At 41.5% G+C, this 24,851-nt stretch overlaps 1 protein-coding gene across 1 annotated transcript in view; it reads right to left on the reverse strand.

Annotated features, from left to right (window-relative positions):
* Window positions 1–7,718: 7,718 nt before the first annotated feature.
* The window catches only part of CCDC6 (coiled-coil domain containing 6), a 321,876-nt gene continuing 304,743 nt past the window's right edge, over window positions 7,719–24,851 (reverse strand). Inside the window, exon 9 of the mRNA XM_053692244.1 lies at window positions 7,719–8,803. Within this exon, the coding sequence (XP_053548219.1) occupies window positions 8,615–8,803 (189 nt within the window). The 3' untranslated portion in view covers window positions 7,719–8,614. The remainder of the gene's footprint in view (window positions 8,804–24,851) is intronic.

Below are 24,851 nucleotides of genomic sequence, written 5' to 3' on the forward strand. Positions count from 1 at the left end.
TTCTTCGCTGCTAATTTAGCCAATTGAAAAGCGGCATCGGTAATGAAAGAATTAGCTAGCTTGAGAGCCCTAATTCTATCCAGAATATCGTCTAATGGAGTCTCAACCTGAAGAGCCTCCTCCAGAGCCTCGAACCAAAAGGATGCTGCAGTAGTTACAGGAACAATGCACGCTATAGTTTCGAGAAGAAATCCTTGGTGAACAAATATTTTCTTCAGAAGACCCTCTAATTTTTTATCCATAGGATCTTTGAAAGCACAACTGTCCTCGATAGGTAAAGTTGTATGCTTAGCCAGGGTAGAAATAGCTCCCTCCACCTTAGGGACCGTCTGCCACGAGTCCCGCATGGCGTCAGATATGGGAAACATTTTCTTAAAAGTAGGAGGGGGAGCGAACGGAATACCTGGTCTATCCCACTCCTTAGTAACAATTTCCGAAATTCTCTTAGGGACCGGAAAAACATCAGTGTAGGCAGGAACCTCTAGGAATCTGTCCATTTTACACAATTTCTCTGGAACTACAATAGGGTCACAATCATCCAGAGTCGCTAAAACCTCCCTGAGCAATAAGCGGAGGTGTTCTAGTTTAAATTTAAAAGCCGTCATATCTGAATCTGTCTGAGAGAACATATTTCCTGAATCAGAAATATCTCCCTCAGCCAGCAAATCCCTCACTTCAGAACATAGTGAGGGTACATTGGATATGGCTAATAAAGCGTCAGAGGGCTCAGCGTTAGTTCTCACACCAGACCTACTGCGCTTCCCCTGCAACCTAGGCAGCTTAGATAAAACCTCTGTGAGGGTAATATTCATAACTGCGGCCATATCTTGCAGGGTGAAAGAATTAGACGCACTAGAAGTACTTGGCGTTGCTTGTGCGGGCGTTAACGGTTGTGACACTTGGGGAAAATTAGATGGTAAAACCTGATTCTCTTCTGACTGAGAATCATCCTGCGACATACTTTTAGTAGCTAAAATATGTTCTTTACAATTTATTGACCTTTCAGTGCATGAAGGACACATTCTAAGTGGAGGTTCCACAATGGCTTCTAAACATATTAAACATTGACTTTCCTCAATGTCAGACATGTTGAACAGGCTAATAATGACTACAAACAAGCATGAAAACACTTTATTTAGTGAAATAAATAATCTTAAAAAATGGTACTGCGCCTTTAAGAGAAAAAAAGCATACATGTTCTGCAAAACAGTCTAAACATGCACCACATTTTTCAAAATTTTGTATGTAGACCCACTATAGGTAGTTAAGATTGCACCACAATTTTTTTTTTAACAATTAACCCCTTAATGTCCAAACCGGATCGAAAATTGGCCCAGATCCGGAAAAATAACCCTCAGCACCTTGCCACAGCCCTGCTGTGGCCCTACCTGCCCTCAGGGATCAAAAGTGTGGGGTAAAAGCTTTGATTTGGCCCAAAACATACACCAGAGCCCTCAGGAGTTAGAACTTGCTGCTTGCTGACAAACTAACTGAGCATCTGAGGTGCGAAAATAGGCCCCGCCCATCTCACTCGATGTTTCCTGAGACTTAAAGAACCACACCAGAGCAGTTATAACTAGCCATGTGGGTTCCAAGACCCTAAAGATAAGCCATGTGTGCCCTAATAAAGTTGCCCAAAACGTTTATTGCCCACAAAAACGTTGAAGCACTCCCATCCAAAAAAGGTTTGCTCACAAACATTTTACATTCAGTGTCAACCATATATGTAATTGGCCCCATAAGCAAGCTAAGTAATGCCCTTCTTTTAGCTCTAGGATTACTGCTTACCCTTACCCTCCTGGGTATGTCAGCCTTTCTGAAATACAGTCTCTCCAGAAAAAATATGACTGAACATACCTCATTGCTGCATAGCATGAAACTGTTCCTCACACTGAAGTTTCCTGTACTCCTCAGCCTCTGTGGGAACAGCAATGGACCTTAGTTACAAATGCTAAGATCATCATCCTCCAGGCAGCAGTCTTCATCCATCTGCTGCCTGAGAGTAAATAGTACAAACCGGTACCATTTAAAAATAACAAACTCTTGATTGAAGAATTAAAAACTAATATTTTATCACCTCTTTCACTTTACTCTTCCTAGTACGTAAAGTAGGCAAAGAGAATGACTGGGGGTGGAGCTAAGGGAGGAGCTATATAGACAGCTCTGCTGTCGTGCTCTTTGCCACTTCCTGTAGGGAAGGATAATATCCCACAAGTAAAGGATGAATCTGTGGACTCGTCTTACCTTTATAGAAGAAAAAAGCCTGGATCATGGTCTCACTGACCGATTCAGAAAATCCACGCTTAGACAGAACTAAGCATTCAATCTCCAAGCAGTCAGCTTCAGAGAAACGAGATTTGAATGGCGGAATGGACCCTGAGTTAGAAGGCCCTTCCTCAGAGGCAAGCTTCAAGGTCACCAAGATGACATCTTCACTAGGTCTGCATACCAGATCCTGCGAGGCCATGCAGGAACTATAAGAATTACCGATGCTCTATCCTGTTTTATACAGGCAATAACTTGTGGAAGGAGCGCAAATGGAGGAATCGGGTATGCTAGACTGAAATCCCAAGGAACAGCCAGACCATCTATGAGAGCGGCCTGAAGATCGATTGACCTTAAACCGTACCTTGGAAGTTTGGCGTTCTGCCGAGACGCCATCAGATCCAACTCCAGCACCCCCCATTTGAGGGTTAACCTGGAGAACACCTCCAGATGGAGAGCCCACTCCCCAGGATGAAATGTCTGTCTGCTCAGGAAATCTGCTTCCCAGTTGTCCACTCCAGGAATGTGGATGGCAGATATACAACAATTGTGAGCTTACACTCACTGAATAATCCGTGCCACCTCCTTCATGGTTAAGGAACTCCTAGTTCCTCCCTGGTGCTTCATGTAAGCCACTGAGGTAATGTTGTCCGACTGAAACCCGATAAACTGGGCTAAGAACAATTGAGGCCAAGCCATTAGAGCATAGTAAATCTCTCTAAATTCCAAGATGCTTATGGGGAGAGCAGACTCCTTCCAAGTCCATAGTCCCTGCACCGTATAACGAGTCCCAGACTGCTCCCCAGCCTAGCAGGCTGGCGTCCGTGGTCAAAATCACCCAGGAAGGTCTCTGGAAGCATGTGTCCTGAGAAAGCCACCACGGGAGAGAGTCTCTTGTTGACTTGTCTAGATCTATCCGCTGAGACAGAACCGAATGGTCTCCGTTCCATTATCTGAGCATGCATAATTGCAGAGCTCTCAAATGGAATCGTGCAAAGGGAATGATGTCCATGGAAGCAACCATCAGACCAATTACCTCCATACATTGAGCCACTGATGGCCGAACAGTAGACTGTAGAGAGAGGCAAGAGGATAGAATTCTGGATTTTCTGACCTCCGCCAGAAAAATATTCATAGATAGGGAATCTATTATGGTCCCTAAGAAAACCACCTTTGTAGCTAGAACAAGGAAACTATTTTCCAGATTCACTTTCCAACCGTGGGAATGTAGAAAAGACAACAAAATCTCTGTATGAGTTTGCTTGTTGAAAATATGGCGCCTAATCAAATATGTCGTCCAGGAATGGCACCACTGCAATTCCCTGAGACCTGATCACTGCCAAGAGAACCCCCAGAACCTTTGAGAAAATTCTGTGAGCTGTGGCAAGGCCAAACGGAAGAGCCACAAACTGAAAGTGTTTGTCTAGAAAGGTGATTCTCAGGAATTTGTGATGATCCCTGAGGATGGGAACATGAAGATACTCGTCCTTCAGATCTATGGTCGCCATGAACTGACCCTCTTGGACCAAAGGAAGAATGGAACAAATGGATTCCATTTTGAAGGACGGTACCCTGAGAAAGTTGATGAGGGACTTTAGGTCTAAAATGGGTCGAAAAGGTCCTTTTTTTTTGGGCACCACAAACAGTTTTGAATAGAATCCAAGACCCTGTTCCTTTACTGGAAAAATCACTCCCAGTGAGGAAAGGTCCTGAATGTAGAAAGCTGGTCTGCAGATAATCTTGAGAGGTGGAATCTGCCCCTGGGAGGGAAAGTTTTACTATGTTCACAGCCCAAGGATCTGGGACATCTCTTCTCCACACTTGACAAAACAGGGAATGTCTGCCCCCCCCCCGATCCGGGGCCGGCCCTTCATGCTGACTTAAACTCAGCTGAGGGTTTCTTTTATTGCTTCCCCTTATTCCAAGACTGGGCTTCCAAGAAGACTTGGACTGCTCCTGCTTGGAAGAGGGAGACTTTTGACCTTTGAAGTTACGAAAGGAACGAAAATGACTTTGAAGTTCTTTGAGTCTGTTCTTCTCGTCTTGCGGTAGAAAAGACCCTTTTCCACCCGTAATATCAGAAATTATTTCTGCCAGACCAGGTCCGAACAAGGTCTTACCCTTGTAAGGAAGCGGCAGAAGCTTGAACTTAGAGGTAACATCAGCTGACCAAGATTTTAGCCACATTGTCCTGCAGGCTAGGACAATGAAGCCAGACATCTCGGCTCCCAGTCTAATTACCTGCATGTTAGCATCAGAAATAACGGAATTGGCTAGTTTGAGAGCATTAATCCTATCTTGTATCTCCTTCAACTGAGTCTCTACTAAAATTGATTCAGACAAGGCGTTGCACCAATAAGATGCCGCACTTGCTACTGTAGGTTGCCATTGAAGAACTTGATGAACATACATCTTCTTCAAATAAGCTTTCAGCTTTTTGCCCATAGGATCCTTAAAGGAGCAGCTATCCTCTATAGGGATTGTAGTTCTCTTAGACAGAGTAGAAATAGCCCCTTCTACTTTAAGCACCGTGCGCCAAGAATCTTTAATGGAGTCAGCAACAGGAAACATTTATTTAAATACGGGAGACGGGGAGAAAGGAATCCCTTGCTTCTCCTATTCCGGTGAAATAATCTCTGTTACACGGTCTGGGACAGGAAAAACTTCCACAGAGGAAGGAACATCATAGTATTTAATAAGTTTAGTAGACTTCTTAGGCTTGACAACCACAGGAGTATTGGAGTCATCCAAAGTAGCCAAATACCTCCTTTAACAGTACATGGTGTTCAAGCTTAAATCTGAAGTTTACTTCTTCAGTATCAGATGAAGGAATAATAGTGTCCGAATCTAAGATTTCACCCTCAGAGGCTACTGACGTATCCTCAGACTTATGAGGGAGGGCAACCTGCGTGGCAGTAGGTGGAACAGAAACCTTACTATCTGAATGTCTAATTTTTCTCTTGCTTTTTCCCATCATAGGAAAAGCAGATAATGCCGCAGAAGATACCTGTACAGCAAAATCTGCAAGCAAATAAACTCCTCCAGGAGGCTGAGAAGAACTGCAGGGCACTGTATTTGACGCCATAGAGGCTTGGGACGTTTGAGGAGAAAAGCTGTGACATTGCCTGAACAGCATTATCCTGAGAGGGCAACAATTTATCTTTAAATTGAAGTGTTCTAGCTAAGCATGCAGCACAGAATTGCATAGGCAAAACAATTTGTGCCTCTAGGCATAAGCAGCATTTGTCAAAAGACAGAGTCTTTCATGTCCATAATACTAAGTAAAAAAAAATCCCAAATTGTAGACATTTTTAATACACTGTCACTTTAAGAATTTTTAATACCACAGCCGCTTAACGTTATGCAAAAATTCTTTAAAATAATAAACCAATCAGACCCCTACACCTCAGACAGACTGAGGTGCCTTACCATAACGCTTACACAATTTGGCTGCCAGAAGTCTCTAAAACGATTGTATAGTAGATCGACACTGAAGAGACTAAAATTCGATGATGCCGCTTCGCTCCGTGAATATCCGACAGCAGAAAGAGGTCACATGACCAGCAGAGAGAGGTCACATGACCGGCAGAGAGAGGAAACTATGCAGCAAGTAAAAGGCATGCATTTCGCTCTGCCTACAACACCGGAGCTAAATTTAGACAAAAGCTCAAGTAGTCTGTCAGTTAGCCTATTCTAGCTAAGCAAGCAAAGAAAACCAACTGCCAAATTTCAAGTTTATACATAAATCCCTGTATAAAACATAAGCCCCACACACATACTAATAAAGTATTTCAACAAAATTAGCCCAAAGAGGAAAAACGTCCGAAGGGAAGATTAACCCCCTAGTCTAAACATACATAATGTGCCTGCTCACTGCCAAAGATAATCCTGTATAAAGGGTTTTAAAGATGTCCCCATCTACTGCATATGAAATATTCTTCTGAAGTGCAAGTCTCCAAGACCTAGAAGACAAAAGCACTTACCTGCAGTCTAGCTGCCTGGCAGGAAGACAGCTCACGAGGCATGAAAGGACACATACTCCTTACAGAGAGACCTGTAGAAAAAGTAAAAGCAGAGTAACAACTCTGGCTATCTGTACCATTGGCAGCAATGTGTTAGGAAACAAAGCAAGGACTACCTCACAACTGCTTAAAAGCCACCACTACTCTACTGAAGAGATTGACATGGATTCAGCTAAACCCAAATCCTTGCTTGCAGGGAAAAATACCAGAAAAAAGGAATTCATTTCTTCAGACATCAAACTTCACTTCCTCCATTGACAGATGCAAAGAGAATGACTGTGCTGCTCTTTGCCTCCTCCTGCTGGCCAGGAGTGATATTCCCGCTAGTAATTGAATGTCTTGAACTCTCCATATCTTAGGAGAGAAAGCAGTCTGCTAAAAATTGATTTTTCTTCTGTTAAATTACCTGTAACTGCTTAAAAGACATTGGACCTCAATGACAGTAGAAAAAAGTGGAGCTCTAGAGGACATTATTTATCTGGGCCATGTAGAAACTTGTCTGACCGTCCATTGGTTGGCTGAATAGAAACGGAACAAAGCCCATTGTAAAAAAGACAGAAATTTTAAAACAAAAAACAGAGAGGAAAGTAGGTGGGGGATGAAAGTTTGTGTGTTACTTCTCTCTATGGCAGCAAGTCTTTGCTAATCGGGTCCTTAGAGAGAAAGAGGAGCTTAACCCCTTAGCGACAGTGACATACCCTGTACATCAGGGTATTTCAGCCCGGTAATAGTGTGGGGGTCTTGCCGACAGCCTGAGGATTGTAGAGATTGCATGTTATTGCTGCTATCATCAAAGGGGTGTCTCTGGTAGGTTTTTAATATATTCCAAATGGCTTGAACTTAAATAATATGTAGTCATGTACTGTTATACACAAAATCACACAACTACTATTCCTATGTACACCTGAATATATTTTACTGTTAATTTTGACACTATCCTACCTAAAATTTAAAAAAAAAAAACAATTTAAATCTTAAAGAAAACACAAATGCTGTTTCACTGCAAAGTGAAACCAAACAATTTATTTGTGCTAAATGAATGAAAAAGATGTATTCAGAAAATAATTCTCTATACATTGTACCGGCTTAGAGTATTCTGCTAAATAAGCAATCAATAGTGCCAAGCTGTGCTACGTTCTCTGTAATATGTCCTGATTCTAATTAGTACAAAATAACTGGACAAGTCAAGACATTGCTAAAATGTAATTTTTAAATCATATTCTCTTTATATGCTACGTTTGATTTTTAAAATATGCAGGGGAAAAAGAACAAAAGAAAAACCTATGCAGAGTAAGATGCCAAATGTCTTTCACAAATCTCTTCACTTATGTAGCCCATATAGCTAAATTTATACAGCTCATACTCTTTACACTTGCAAAAATAACTATTAAAAAAAAAATAATAAAAAAAAAATACTGTGAGTGTCAGAAATGAATTTACGGACAGTTTACTTATGATGATGATCTAGGATACATTTAAATCTTAAGATCAATTTACAATACATTCCACATATTTAAACAAAATTCCCCACATTTCACCACCATTTCAATTATAGATGATATTTTGGTTTTGTGATTTTTGCATCAGTTACGTCTTGTGTGCAACACAAAACTTGCTCAGCATATAAAATGTATGGGAGTTACAGGCACTGAAGAACTTCACCTACCTCCATAAAATCTTGATTTACACATAATTGGTAAAGAATATTAACATACTGGCTTGCAAAGTATCCATGCTACTATATCTCAAAGAGCATGACTGCTGTTAGCAATATTGGCTTCATTTTAAATTGTGTATATTCATTGTAGATTGGCTTACAACCACAATGGTTTTCATGAGCACCCCAAAAGGTGTCCATATTAAATATTACTCATATGTAGTGATTGTTTCCTGAACGCTTGGGATATCCCTTTGCGGAAAAAAAAAAATCAACCTATCATGCTTAATTATACAAACTCATAAAAAAAGATGATATCCCTTTAACTACACAAATCTAAAAGCCTTGAGAGGATGTATTAGAGCAGTGTTGTACAACTTTTAGTTGGTTCTGCCCAATACCAAGTAGCAATTGTTCCAGCCAGAGAATGAACGTACATGAAGTTTCCGTAAACATGGACAAGTAATCGTGTTGGGAAGTTAAACGCTGTAGACCCACAACACTGGCTGCATTTTAAGACAAACATTTACAACACAATAAAACAGTGAAGCCTATGTAACCTCAGTGCAAATAAAGTCAAATCCAAATATGACAGATAAGCCTTTGGCTTTAGTAAACTGTTCCATGGTATGAGTCCAACTCAAAATGCAGAGACTGCAGAGCACATGCACTAGGGTTGAGGGAAAGGATGCACTGAATTGTGGGAAGTTGCAGACTGAGATGCAGCAGACTGGACTGCAGGTTGTGCTGGAGGTGGTGGAGGTGGTGGCGGCTGCACTGGGGTTTGAGTGTTTGGAGAAGGAGGTGGTGTGGGGCGCTTGAATTTATCTGGGCTGTTGCTTCTCCTTGGTGAAGGTCTCTGAAAAACAAAATGTAAATGATCATGTAAACAGAATAGAAATAAGAAACGGTAAGCCTACTTTACATTTGCTTAAACTATATAACTACAATTTTACCGTTACATTTCATGATTAAGTGAAATATTTTAGTGGCTTCTGGGGCAGCAGTCTCCTTGAGGGAGATGAGTCAACAATATATTTAGTGATCTCTCTAGTAAGTCTCCAAAAATCATCAGTTTGAGTAATCTAGTGTGCAAATAACATAATTTATGTAAGAACTTACCTGATAAATTAATTTCTTTCATATTAGCAAGAGTCCATGAGCTAGTGACGTATGGGATATACATTCCTACCAGGAGGGGCAAAGTTTCCCAAACCTCAAAATGCCTATAAATACACCCCTCACCACACCCACAATTCAGTTTAACGAATAGCCAAGAAGAGGGGTGATAAGAAAAAAGTGCGAAAGCATATAAAATAAGGAATTGGAATAATTGTGCTTTATAGAAAAAAATCATAACCACCACAAAAAGGGCGGGCCTCATGGACTCTTGCTAATATGAAAGAAATGAATTTATCAGGTAAGTTCTTACATAAAACAGAATTTATGTTTACCTGATAAATTACTTTCTCCAACGGTGTGTCCGGTCCACGGCGTCATCCTTACTTGTGGGATATTCTCTTCCCCAACAGGAAATGGCAAAGAGCCCAGCAAAGCTGGTCACATGATCCCTCCTAGGCTCCGCCTACCCCAGTCATTCGACCGACGTTAAGGAGGAATATTTGCATAGGAGAAACCATATGGTACCGTGGTGACTGTAGTTAAAGAAAATAAATTATCAGACCTGATTAAAAAAACCAGGGCGGGCCGTGGACCGGACACACCGTTGGAGAAAGTAATTTATCAGGTAAACATAAATTCTGTTTTCTCCAACATAGGTGTGTCCGGTCCACGGCGTCATCCTTACTTGTGGGAACCAATACCAAAGCTTTAGGACACGGATGAAGGGAGGGAGCAAATCAGGTCACCTAAATGGAAGGCACCACGGCTTGCAAAACCTTTCTCCCAAAAATAGCCTCAGAAGAAGCAAAAGTATCAAACTTGTAAAATTTGGTAAAAGTGTGCAGTGAAGACCAAGTCGCTGCCCTACATATCTGATCAACAGAAGCCTCGTTCTTGAAGGCCCATGTGGAAGCCACAGCCCTAGTGGAATGAGCCGTGATTCTTTCGGGAGGCTGCCGTCCGGCAGTCTCGTAAGCCAATCTGATGATGCTTTTAATCCAAAAAGAGAGAGAGGTAGAAGTTGCTTTTTGACCTCTCCTTTTACCAGAATAAACAACAAACAAGGAAGATGTTTGTCTAAAATCCTTTGTAGCATCTAAATAGAATTTTAGAGCGCGAACAACATCCAAATTGTGCAACAAACGTTCCTTCTTTGAAACTGGTTTCGGACACAGAGAAGGTACGATAATCTCCTGGTTAATGTTTTTGTTAGAAACAACTTTTGGAAGAAAACCAGGTTTAGTACGTAAAACCACCTTATCTGCATGGAACACCAGATAAGGAGGAGAACACTGCAGAGCAGATAATTCTGAAACTCTTCTAGCAGAAGAGATTGCAACTAAAAACAAAACTTTCCAAGATAATAACTTAATATCAACGGAATGCAAGGGTTCAAACGGAACCCCCTGAAGAACTGAAAGAACTAAATTGAGACTCCAAGGAGGAGTCAAAGGTTTGTAAACAGGCTTAATTCTAACCAGAGCCTGAACAAAGGCTTGAACATCTGGCACAGCGGCCAGCTTTTTGTGAAGTAACACAGACAAGGCAGAAATCTGTCCCTTCAGGGAACTTGCAGATAATCCTTTTTCCAATCCTTCTTGAAGGAAGGATAGAATCCTAGGAATCTTAACCTTGTCCCAAGGGAATCCTTTAGATTCACACCAACAGATATATTTTTTCCAAATTTTGTGGTAAATCTTTCTAGTTACAGGCTTTCTGGCCTGAACAAGAGTATCGATAACAGAATCTGAGAATCCTCGCTTCGATAAGATCAAGCGTTCAATCTCCAAGCAGTCAGCTGGAGTGAAACCAGATTCGGATGTTCGAACGGACCCTGAACAAGAAGGTCTCGTCTCAAAGGTAGCTTCCAAGGAGGAGCCGATGACATATTCACCAGATCTGCGTACCAAGTCCTGCGTGGCCACGCAGGAGCTATCAAGATCACCGACGCCCTTTCCTGATTGATCCTGGCTACCAGCCTGGGGATGAGAGGAAACGGCGGGAACACATAAGCTAGTTTGAAGGTCCAAGGTGCTACTAGTGCATCCACTAGAGCCGCCTTGGGATCCCTGGATCTGGACCCGTAGCAAGGAACTTTGAAGTTCTGACGAGAGGCCATCAGATCCATGTCTGGAATGCCCCACCGCTGAGTGACTTGGGCAAAGATTTCCGGATGGAGTTCCCACTCCCCCGGATGCAATGTCTGACGACTCAGAAAATCCGCTTCCCAATTTTCCACTCCTGGGATGTGGATAGCAGACAGGTGGCAGGAGTGAGACTCCGCCCATAGAATGATTTTGGTCACTTCTTCCATCGCCAGGGAACTCCTTGTTCCCCCCTGATGGTTGATGTACGCAACAGTTGTCATGTTGTCTGATTGAAACCGTATGAACTTGGCCCTCGCTAGCTGAGGCCAAGCCTTGAGAGCATTGAATATCGCTCTCAGTTCCAGAATATTTATCGGTAGAAGAGATTCTTCCCGAGACCAAAGACCCTGAGCTTTCAGGGATCCCCAGACCGCGCCCCAGCCCATCAGACTGGCGTCGGTCGTGACAATGACCCACTCTGGTCTGCGGAATGTCATCCCTCGTGACAGGTTGTCCAGGGACAGCCACCAACGGAGTGAGTCTCTGGTCCTCTGATTTACTTGTATCTTCGGAGACAAGTCTGTATAGTCCCCATTCCACTGACTGAGCATGCACAGTTGTAATGGTCTTAGATGAATGCGTGCAAAAGGAACTATGTCCATTGCCGCTACCATCAACCCGATCACTTCCATGCACTGAGCTATGGAAGGAAGAGGAACGGAATGGAGTATCCGACAAGAGTCTAGAAGTTTTGTTTTTCTGGCCTCTGTCAGAAAAATCCTCATTTCTAAGGAGTCTATTATTGTTCCCAAGAAGGGAACCCTTGTTGACGGAGATAGAGAACTCTTTTCCACGTTCACTTTCCATCCGTGAGATCTGAGAAAGGCCAGGACAATGTCCGTGTGAGCCTTTGCTTGAGGAAGGGACGACGCTTGAATCAGAATGTCGTCCAAGTAAGGTACTACAGCAATGCCCCTTGGTCTTAGCACAGCTAGAAGGGACCCTAGTACCTTTGTGAAAATCCTTGGAGCAGTGGCTAATCCGAAAGGAAGCGCCACGAACTGGTAATGTTTGTCCAGGAATGCGAACCTCAGGAACCGATGATGTTCCTTGTGGATAGGAATATGTAGATACGCATCCTTTAAATCCACCGTGGTCATGAATTGACCTTCCTGGATGGAAGGAAGAATAGTTCGAATGGTTTCCATCTTGAACGATGGAACCTTGAGAAACTTGTTTAAGATCTTGAGATCTAAGATTGGTCTGAACGTTCCCTCTTTTTTGGGAACTATAAACAGATTGGAGTAGAACCCCATCCCTTGTTCTCTTAATGGAACGGGATGAATCACTCCCATTTTTAACAGGTCTTCTACACAATGTAAGAATGCCTGTCTTTTTATGTGGTCTGAAGACAACTGAGACCTGTGGAACCTCCCCCTTGGGGGAAGTCCCTTGAATTCCAGAAGATAACCTTGGGAGACTATTTCTAGCGCCCAAGGATCCAGAACATCTCTTGCCCAAGCCTGAGCGAAGAGAGAGAGTCTGCCCCCCACCAGATCCGGTCCCGGATCGGGGGCCAACATTTCATGCTGTCTTGGTAGCAGTGGCAGGTTTCTTGGCCTGCTTTCCCTTGTTCCAGCCTTGCATTGGTCTCCAAGCTGGCTTGGCTTGAGAAGTATTACCCTCTTGCTTAGAGGACGTAGCACTTTGGGCTGGTCCGTTTCTACGAAAGGGACGAAAATTAGGTTTATTTTTTGCCTTGAAAGGCCGATCCTGAGGAAGGGCGTGGCCCTTACCCCCAGTGATATCCGAGATAATCTCTTTCAAGTCAGGGCCAAACAGCGTTTTCCCCTTGAAAGGAATGTTAAGTAGCTTGTTCTTGGAAGACGCATCAGCCGACCAAGATTTCAACCAAAGCGCTCTGCGCGCCACAATAGCAAACCCAGAATTCTTAGCCGCTAACCTAGCCAATTGCAAAGTGGCGTCTAGGGTGAAAGAATTAGCCAATTTGAGAGCATTGATTCTGTCCATAATCTCCTCATAAGGAGGAGAATCACTGTCGACCGCCTTTATCAGCTCATCGAACCAGAAACATGCGGCTGTAGCGACAGGGACAATGCATGAAATTGGTTGTAGAAGGTAACCCTGCTGAACAAACATCTTTTTAAGCAAACCTTCTAATTTTTTATCCATAGGATCTTTGAAAGCACAACTATCCTCTATGGGTATAGTGGTGCGTTTGTTTAAAGTGGAAACCGCTCCCTCGACCTTGGGGACTGTCTGCCATAAGTCCTTTCTGGGGTCGACCATAGGAAACAATTTTTTAAATATGGGGGGAGGGACGAAAGGAATACCGGGCCTTTCCCATTCTTTATTAACAATGTCCGCCACCCGCTTGGGTATAGGAAAAGCTTCTGGGAGCCCCGGCACCTCTAGGAACTTGTCCATTTTACATAGTTTCTCTGGGATGACCAACTTGTCACAATCATCCAGAGTGGATAATACCTCCTTAAGCAGAATGCGGAGATGTTCCAACTTAAATTTAAATGCAATCACATCAGGTTCTGTTGAGAAATGTTCCCTGAATCAGTAATTTCTCCCTCAGACAAAACCTCCCTGGCCCCATCAGACTGAGTTAGGGGCCCTTCAGAAATATTAATATCAGCGTCGTCATGCTCTTCAGTATCTAAAACAGAGCAGTCGCGCTTACGCTGATAAGTGTTCATTTTGGCTAAAATGTTTTTGACAGAATTATCCATTACAGCCGTTAATTGTTGCATAGTAAGGAGTATTGGCGCGCTAGATGTACTAGGGGCCTCCTGAGTGGGCAAGACTCGTGTAGACGAAGGAGGGAATGATGCAGTACCATGCTTACTCCCCTCACTTGAGGAATCATCTTGGGCATCATTGTCATTGTCACATAAATCACATTTATTTAAATGAATAGGAATTCTGGCTTCCCCACATTCAGAACACAGTCTATCTGGTAGTTCAGACATGTTAAACAGGCATAAACTTGATAACAAGTACAAAAAACTTTTTAAAATAAAACCGTTACTGTCACTTTAAATTTTAAACTGAACACACTTTATTACTGCAAATGCGAAAAAACATGAAGGAATTGTTCAAAATTTACCAAATTTTCACCACAGTGTCTTAAAGCCTTAAAAGTATTGCACACCAAATTTGGAAGCTTTAACCCTTAAAATAACGGAACCGGAGCCGTTTTGAACTTTAACCCCTTTACAGTCCCTGGTATCTGCTTTGCTGAGACCCAACCAAGCCCCAAGGGGAATACGATACCAAATGACGCCTTCAGAAAGTCTTTTCTAAGTATCAGAGCTCCTCTCACATGCGACTGCATGCCATGCCTCTCAAAAACAAGTGCGCAACACCGGCGCGAAAATGAGGCTCTGCCTATGCTTTGGGAAAGCCCCTAAAGAATAAGGTGTCTAAAACAGTGCCTGCCGATATTATTATATCAAAATACCCAGATAAAATGATTCCTCAAGGCTAAATATGTGTTAATAATCAATCGATTTAGCCCAAAAAAAGTCTACAGTCTTAATAAGCCCTTTTTGAAGCCCTTATTTACAATCGTAATAAACATGGCTTACCGGATCCCAGAGGGAAAATGACAGCTTCCAGCATTACATCGTCTTGTTAGAATGTGTCATACCTCAAGCAGCAAGAGACTGCTCACTGTTCCCCCAACTGAAGTTAATTGCTCTCAACAGTCCTGTGTGGAACAGCCATGGATTTTAGTGACGGTTGCTAAAATCATTTTCCTCATACAAACAGAAATCTTCATCTCTTTTCTGTTTCTGAGTAAATAGTACATACCAGCACTATTTCAAATAACAAACTCTTGATTGAATAATAAAAACTACAGTTAAACACTAAAAAACTCTAAGCCATCTCCGTGGAGATGTTGCCTGTACAACGGCAAAGAGAATGACTGGGGTAGGCGGAGCCTAGGAGGGATCATGTGACCAGCTTTGCTGGGCTCTTTGCCATTTCCTGTTGGGGAAGAGAATATCCCACAAGTAAGGATGACGCCGTGGACCGGACACACCTATGTTGGAGAAATTATGTTTTCTTTCATGTAATTAGCAAGAGTCCATGAGCTAGTGACGTATGGGATAATGATTACCCAAGATGTGGATCTTTCCACGCAAGAGTCACTAGAGAGGGAGGGATAAAATAAAGACAGCCAATTCCTGCTGAAAATAATCCACACCCAAAATAAAGTTTAATGAAAAACATAAGCAGAAGATTCAAACTGAAACCGCTGCCTGAAGTACTTTTCTACCAAAAACTGCTTCAGAAGAAGAAAATACATCAAAATGGTAGAATTTAGTAAAAGTATGCAAAGAGGACCAAGTTGCTGCTTTGCAAATCTGATCAATCGAAGCTTCATTCCTAAACGCCCAGGAAGTAGAAACTGACCTAGTAGAATGAGCTGTAATCCTTTGAGGCGGAGTTTTACCCGACTCGACATAGGCATGATGAATTAAAGATTTCAACCAAGATGCCAAAGAAACGGCAGAAGCTTTCTGGCCTTTTCTAGAACCGGAAAAGATAATAAATAAACTAGAAGTATTTCGGAAAGACTTAGTAGCTTCAACATAATATTTCAAAGCTCTAACAACATCCAAAGAATGCAACGATTTCTCCTTAGAATTCTTAGGATTAGGACATAATGAAGGAACCACAATTTCTCTACTAATGTTGTTGGAATTCACAACTTTAGGTAAAAATTCAAAAGAAGTTCGCAACACCACCTTATCCTGATGAAAAATCAGAAAAGGAGACTCACAAGAAAGAGCAGATAATTCAGAGACTCTTCTGGCAGAAGAGATCGCCAAAAGGAACGAAACTTTCCAAGAAAGTAATTTAATGTCTAATGAATGCATAGGTTCAAACGGAGGAGCTTGAAGAGCCCCCAGAACCAAATTCAAACTCCAAGGAGGAGAAATTGACTTAATGACAGGTTTTATACGAACCAAAGCTTGTACAAAACAATGCATATCAGGAAGATTAGCAATCTTTCTGTGAAAAAGAACAGAAAGAGCAGAGATTTGTCCTTTCAAAGAACTTGCGGATAAACCTTTATCTAAACCATCCTGAAGAAACTGTAAAATTCTCGGAATTCTAAAAGAATGCCAAGAAAAATGATGAGAAAGACACCAAGAAATATAAGTCTTCCAGACTCTATAATATATCTCTCTGGATGCAGATTTACGAGCCTGTAACATAGTATTAATCACAGAGTCAGAGAAACCTCTTTGACCAAGAATCAAGCGTTCAATCTCCATACCTTTAAATTTAAGGATTTGAGATCCTGATGGAAAAAAGGACCTTGCGACAGAAGGTCTAGTCTTAGCGGAAGAGTCCACGGATGGCAAGAGGCCATCCGGACAAGATCCGCATACCAAAACCTGTGAGGCCATGCCGGAGCTACCAGCAGAACAAACGAGCATTCCTTCAGAATCTTGGAGATTACTCTTGGAAGAAGAACTAGAGGCGAAAGATATAGGCAGGATGATACTTCCAAGGAAGTGATAATGCATCCACTGCCTCCGCCTGAGGATCCCGGGATCTGGACAGATACCTGGGAAGTTTCTTGTTTAGATGAGACGCCATCAGATCTATTTCTGGAAGCTCCCACATTTGAACAATCTGAAGAAATACCTCTGGGTGAAGAGACCATTCGCCCGGATGCAACGTTTGGCGACTGAGATAATCCGCTTCCCAATTGTCTATACCTGGGATATGAACCGCAGAGATTAGACAGGAGCTGGACTCCGCCCAAACCAAAATTCGAGATACTTCTTTCATAGCCAGAGGACTGTGAGTCCCTCCTTGATGATTGATGTATGCCACAGTTGTGACATTGTCTGTCTGAAAACAAATGAACGATTCTCTCTTCAGAAGAGGCCAAGACTGAAGAGCTCTGAAAATTGCACGGAGTTCCAAAATATTGATCGGAAATCTCACCTCCTGAGATTCCCAAACTTCTTGTGCCGTCAGAGATCCCCACACAGCTCCCCAACCTGTGAGACTTGCATCTGTTGAAATTACAGTCCAGGTCGGAAGCACAAAAGAAGCCCCCTGAATTAAACGATGGTGATCTGTCCACCACGTTAGAGAGTGTCGTACAATCGGTTTTAAAGATATTAATTGAGATATCTTTGTGTAATCCTTGCACCATTGATTCAGCATACAGAGCTGAAGAGGTCGCATGTGAAAACGAGCAAAGGGGATCGCGTCCGATGCAGCAGTCATAAGACCTAGAATTTCCATGCATAAGGCTACCGAAGGGAATGATTGTGACTGAAGGTTTCGACAAGCTGAAATCAATTTTAGACGTCTCTTGTCTGTTAAAGACAGAGTCATGGACACTGAATCTATCTGGAAACCCAGAAAGGTTACCCTTGTCTGAGGAATCAATGAACTTTTTGGTGAATTGATCCTCCAACCATGATCTTGAAGAAACAACACAAGTCGATTCGTATGAGATTCTGCTAAATGTAAAGTACCAAGATATCGTCCAAATAAGGAAATACCACAATACCCTGTTCTCTGATTACAGACAGAAGGGCACCGAGAACCTTTGTAAAAATTCTTGGAGCTGTAGCTAGGCCAAACGGCAGAGCCACAAACTGGTAATGTTTGTCCAGAAAAGAGAATCTCCGGAACTGATAATGATCTGGATGAATCGGAATATGCAGATATGCATCCTGTAAATCTATTGTGGACATATAATGCCCTTGCTGAACAAAAGGCAAGATAGTCCTTACAGTTACCATTTTGAACGTTGGTATCCTTACATAACGATTCAATATTTTTAGATCCAGAACTGGTCTGAAGGAATTCTCCTTCTTTGGTACAATGAAGAGATTTGAATAAAACCCCATCCCCTGTTCCAGAACTGGAACTGGCATAATTACTCCAGCCAACTCTAGATCTGAAACACAATTCAGAAATGCTTGAGCTTTCACTGGATTTACTGGGACACGGGAAAGAAAAAATCTCTTTGCAGGAGGTCTCATCTTGAAACCAATTCTGTACCCTTCTGAAACAATGTTCTGAATCCAAAGATTGTGAACAGAATTGATCCAAATTTCTTTGAAAAAACGTAACCTGCCCCCTACCAGCTGAGCTGGAATGAGGGCCACACCTTCATGTGGACTTAGAAGCTGGCTTTGCCTTTCTAGAAGGCTTGGATTTATTCCAGACTGGAGATGGTTTCCAAACTGAAACTGCTCCTGAGGATGAAGGATCAGGCTTTTGTTCTTTGTTGAAACGAAAGGAACGAAAACGATTATTAGCCCTGTTTTTACCCTTAGATTTTTTATCCTGTGGTAAAAAAGTTCCTTTCCCACCAGTAACAGTTGAGATAATAGAATCCAACTGAGAACCAAATAATTTGTTACCCTGGAAAGAAATGGAAAGTAGAGTTGATTTAGAAGCCATATCAGCATTCCAAGTTTTAAGCCATAAAGCTCTTCTAGCTAAAATAGCTAGAGACATAAACCTGACATCAACTCTGATAATATCAAAAATGGCATCACAGATAAAATTATTAGCATGTTGAAGAAGAATAATAATATTATGAGAATCATGATCTGTTACTTGTTGCGCTAAAGTTTCTAACCAAAAAGTTGAAGCTGCAGCAACATCAGCCAATGATATAGCAGGTCTAAGAAGATTACCTGAACACAGATAAGCTTTTCTTAGAAAGGATTCAATTTTCCTATCTAAAGGATCCTTAAACGAAGTACCATCTGACGTAGGAATAGTAGTACGTTTAGCAAGGGTAGAAATAGCCCCATCAACTCTAGGTATTTTGTCCCAAAATTCTAATCTGTCAGACGGCACAGGATATAATTGCTTAAAACGTTTAGAAGGAGTAAATGAATTACCCAATTTATCCCATTCTCTGGAAATTACTTCAGAAATAGCATTAGGAACAGGAAAAACTTCTGGAATAACCACAGGAGATTTAAAGACCTTATCTAAACGTTTAGAATTAGTATCAAGAGGACCAGAATCCTCAATTTCTAAAGCAATTAGTACTTCTTTAAGTAAAGAACGAATAAATTCCATTTTAAATAAATATGAAGATTTATCAGCATCAATCTCTGAGACAGAATCCTCTGAACCAGAAGAGTCATCAGAATCAGAATGATGATGTTCATTTAAAAATTCATCTGTAGAAAGAGAAGTTTTAAAAGATTTTTTATGTTTACTAGAAGGAGGAATAACAGACATAGCCTTCTTGATGGATTCAGAAACAAAATCTCTTATGTTATCAGGAACATTCTGAACCTTAGATGTTGAAGGAACTGCAACAGGCAAAGGTACATTACTAAAGGAAATATTATCTGCATTAACAAGTTTGTCATGACAATTAATACAAACAACAGCTGGAGGAATAGCTACCAAAAGTTTACAGCAGATACACTTAGCTTTGGTAGTTCCAGCACTAGACAGCGATTTTCCTGAAGTATCTTCTGACTCAGATGCAACGTGAGACATCTTGCAATATGTAAGAGAAAGAACAACATATAAAGCAAAATTGATCAAATTCCTTAAATGACAGTTTCAGGAATGGGAAAAAATGCCAATAAACAAGCTTCTAGCAACCAGAAGCAAAGAAAAAATGAGACTGAAATAATGTGGAGACAAAAGCGACGCCCATATTTTTTAGCGCCAAATAAGACGCCCACATTATTTGGCGCCTAAATGCTTTTTGGCGACAAAAATGACGCCACATCCGGAACGCCGACATTTTTGGCGCAAAAGAACGTCAAAAATGACGCAACTTCCGGCGACACGTATGACGCCAGAAACAGAAAAGATTTTTTGCGCCAAAAAAGTCCGCGCCAAGAATGACGCAATAAAATGAAGCATTTTCAGCCCCCGCGAGCCTAACAGCCCACAGGGAAAAAAAGTCAAATTTTTAAGGTAAGAAAAAATGATTGATTCAAATGCATTATCCCAAATATGAAACTGACTGTCTGAAAATAAGGAATGTTGAACATCCTGAGTCAAGGCAAATAAATGTTTGAATACATATATTTAGAACTTTATAAACAAAGTGCCCAACCATAGCTTAGAGTGTCACAGAAAATAAGACTTACTTACCCCAGGACACTCATCTACATGTTTGTAGAAAGCCAAACCAGTACTGAAATGAAAATCAGCAGAGGTAATGGTATATAAATAAGAGTATATCGTCGATCTGAAAAGGGAGGTAAGAGATGAATCTCTACGACCGATAACAGAGAACCTATGAAATAGACCCCGTAGAAGGAGATCACTGCATTCAAAATAGGCAATACTCTCCTCACATCCCTCTGACATTCACTGCACGCTGAGAGGAAAACCGGGCTCCAACCTGCTGCGGAGCGCATATCAACGTAGAATCTAGCACAAACTTACTTCACCACCTCCATAGGAGGCAAAGTTTGTAAAAACTGAATTGTGGGTGTGGTGAGGGGTGTATTTATAGGCATTTTGAGGTTTGGGAAACTTTGCCCCTCCTGGTAGGAATGTATATCCCATACGTCACTAGCTCATGGACTCTTGCTAATTACATGAAAGAAATCACTCATTTGGCTCTTCTTGATGGTCTAAAATTGTTCTAACATATCCCAAAGTTAAAAGAACTGTAAAGTCATTACTAGACATTCATGATATAGGCAGAGCATATAATTTTAAAAAACTTTCCAATTTACTTCTATTATTTAATTTGCTTCCTTCTTTTGTTATCCTTTTGCTGAAAGGTTTATCTAAGAAAGCTCAAGAGCAACAAAGAACCTAGGTTCTAGTTGCCGATTGGTGGCTGCATATATATATATATATATATATATATATATATATATATATATATATATATATATACACACACACACACACCGATTGTCATTGGCTCACCCATGTCTTCAGTTAGAAACCAGTAGTGCATTGCTACTTCTTCAACAAATGATACCAAGAGAACGAAACACATTTTTATCATAGAAGTAAACTGGAAAGTTGTTAAAAAATTGTATGTTCCACCTAAATCATGAAAACATTTTGGGTTTCATGTTCCTTTAAAGATGCACAATCATAAGAATTATTCAGTCGGATAAAACTTATAGTCTAAGACTAATAATTTCTTTATTTAACTCTTTCAATTTACAAATTGAATTGGATCTGAAGAGCAACTTAATTATTCTCTTTCTCTAATGTTCATTGTTTACTGAAGCAATGCTGTCTGGTATAATGGCTGCATTTAGTTATCATGTCTGTCTTGCTTAAAGGATTACTAACTTTTAGCAAATTTAGTATAAAAAAAAACACATATAAAAGTTACATGTATAAAATAAAACTTACTGACATATAACTTTTGCAAATCGAAGCCGCATAACCTTAGACAATGCATCTTTATTTTTTGACGATTACGTCATGATATCCAGCCCACAATTTTCGGCACTACGTGTATGGAATTTACAACCAATCCGATTAGCGGTTTATGCATGTCATTATGACACAAATTAGTCCTCATTCGCATGCACACAAAATCGGCTGAAATAGCACATGCACATTTGCAACTATTGAAGCCGAAATTACCAGCAGCTAGATTGGAATAACACATGCACATTTGAGACCGAAATCTATGCAATCGGTTCTCCAGGCTTTCTACGTAGATAAGCCTCTGACAAAGCGGGAGGAGTCCCGCGAAACGCGTAAGGCCACGCCCACACGCACAAGTAGAGTTACGCTGTATCCCTCTAGGTCAGGAGAAACCGTTGCCGGCAACACGGGTTGACCTACCGCATGAGGGAATCATTTGTTTGAAGGACTGCAACTTGTATCCTGTATCCGGACTTCCTGCAAGTAACACTGAGACTGGACGGTCACAGACAGGTTAGCCAGGAGGGAGAAACAGGACACTGTGATATCGTATAGCATCATCTATACAACACGCTGTTACATACCTCACATTGTTTGAGGTTTTGCTTGTGAGTTTGTTTTTTGTCTTTAATAAATTGTAATTTTTATTCAGACATACTGCACTATGATTTTTTTCTCTGCTTTCTTCCTTGCGCTCCATGTTTTCCTTCTTTCTACGTAGAATCATAATACTATTAGACTGCATGTCCTTATTCAAAATGAATCTCTTGCAGGGAGTGACGTTTGCGGAATGTTGCGCAATCTTGCACAGAGAGAATTTTAGGCGCCATATTCCAACTGCAGTTGTCGGCCAAGATTGCATAGGAGAGAAAGATACCCACAGAGTGGGTTTGGAAAAAAAATATATTTCGGAATGAAGATTACGGCGATACAGTAAAGATCTCCTAATGAGATCCTATTGAGAAGATGCTTATTTTGGATAGTTAGTTTGTAACAAGCATCGTTACATTTTACTTACAGTGTCCCTTTAAAGGGACACTAAAGTCAAAATTAAACTTTAATTATGCAGATAGAGCATGCAGTTTTAAGAGTCTTACTTTACTTCAATTATCACATTTTGCAGTCTTTTTATATGCACACTTTCTGAGGCACCAGCTCCTACAGAGCATGTGCACAAGTTCAGTGAATTTGTATACTAGTCTGATTGGCTGATGTCTGTCACGATACAATGTGCCAGCATTTGGGGGGTAAACTACTGTGTATTTGAAATCCAGAATGTGTATTTGAAATCCAGAGTTACTGCATTATATTTTTTATTATGCACTTGATAAATTATACAATTCTACTGTACTTAAAGGGACAGTCTACAGCAGAATTTTTATTGTTTAAAAAGATAGATAACAGAATTTATGCTTACCTGATAAATTACTTTCTCCAACGGTGTGTCCGGTCCACGGCGTCATCCATAACTTGTGGGAACCAATACCAAAGCTTTAGGACACGGATGAAGGGAGGGAGCCAATCAGGTTACCTAAACGGAAGGCACCACGGCTTGCAAAACCTCTCTCCCAAAAATAGCCTCCGAAGAAGCAAAAGTATCAAATTTGTAGAATTTGGCAAAAGTGTGCAGGGAAGACCAAGTCGCTGCCTTACATATCTGATCAACAGAAGCCTCGTTCTTGAAGGCCCATGTGGAAGCCACAGCCCTAGTAGAGTGAGCTGTGACTCTTTCAGGAGGCTGCCGTCCGGCAGTCTCATAAGCCAATCGGATGATGCTTTTCAGCCAAAAGGAAAGAGAGGTAGCAGTAGCTTTTTGACCTCTCCTTTTACCAGAATAGACGACAAACAGAGAAGATGTTTGTCTGAAATCCTTAGTTGCTTCTAGATAAAACTTTAAAGCACGGACTACATCTAAATTGTGTAACAAACGTTCCTTCTTTGAAACTGGATTCGGACACAAAGAAGGCACAACTATTTCCTGGTTAATATTCTTGTTGGAAACAACTTTTGGAAGAAAACCAGGTTTTGTACGCAAAACTACCTTATCTGAATGGAACACCAGATAGGGCGGAGTACACTGCAGAGCAGATAACTCAGAAACTCTTCTAGCAGAAGAAATAGCAACTAAAAACAAAACTTTCCAAGATAACAACTTAATATCTATGGAATGTAAAGGTTCAAACTGAACCCCTTGGAGAACTGAAAGAACTAAATTTAAACTCCAGGGAGGAGTCAACGGCCTGTAAACAGGCTTGATCCTGACCAAAGCCTGAACAAAGGCTTGAACATCTGGCACAGCTGCCAGTCGTTTGTGTAACAAGACAGATAAATCAGAAATCTGTTCCCTTAGAGAACTCGCTGATAATCCCTTATCCAAACCCTCTTGTAGGAAGGAAAGGATCCTAGGAATTGTAATCTTACTCCATGAGAATCCCTTGGATTCACACCAACAGATATATCTTTTCCATATTTTATGGTAAATCTTTCTAGTTACAGGTTTTCTGGCTTGTACCAGAGTATCTATCACAGAATCCGAAAACCCACGCTTAGATAAAATCAAGCGTTCAATTTCCAAGCCGTCAGCTGGAGAGAGACTAGATTTGGATGTTCGAATGGACCCTGTACCAGAAGATCCTGTCTCAAAGGTAGCTTCCATGGTGGAGCCGATGACATATTCACCAGGTCTGCATACCAAGTCCTGCGTGGCCACGCAGGAGCTATCAAGATCACCGAGGCCCTCTCCTGTTTGATCCTGGCTACCAGCCTGGGAATGAGAGGAAACGGTGGAAAAACATAAGCTAGGTTGAAGGTCCAAGGCGCTACTAGTGCATCCACTAGAGTCGCCCTGGGATCCCTGGATCTGGACCCGTAGCAAGGAACTTTGAAGTTCTGATGAGACGCCATCAGATCCATGTCTGGAATGCCCCATAATTGTGTCAACTGGGCAAATATCTCCGGGTGGAGTTCCCACTCCCCCGGGTGGAATGTCTGACGACTCAGATAATCCGCCTCCCAGTTTTCCACTCCTGGGATGTGGATCGCAGATAGGTGGCAGGAGTGATCCTCCGCCCATTTTATGATCTTGGTCACTTCTCTCATCGCCAGGGAACTCCTTGTTCCCCCCTGATGGTTGATGTAAGCAACTGTCGTCATGTTGTCTGATTGGAATCTTATGAATCTGGCCCTTGTTAGCTGAGGCCAAGCTTTGAAAGTATTGAATATCGCTCTCAGTTCCAGAATGTTTATCGGGAGAAGAGATTCTTCCCGAGACCATAGACCCTGAGCCTTCAG

The sequence above is a fragment of the Bombina bombina genome, chromosome 9 (genome assembly GCF_027579735.1).
Source record: "Bombina bombina isolate aBomBom1 chromosome 9, aBomBom1.pri, whole genome shotgun sequence".
NCBI classification, from domain to species: Eukaryota; Metazoa; Chordata; class Amphibia; order Anura; family Bombinatoridae; genus Bombina; species Bombina bombina.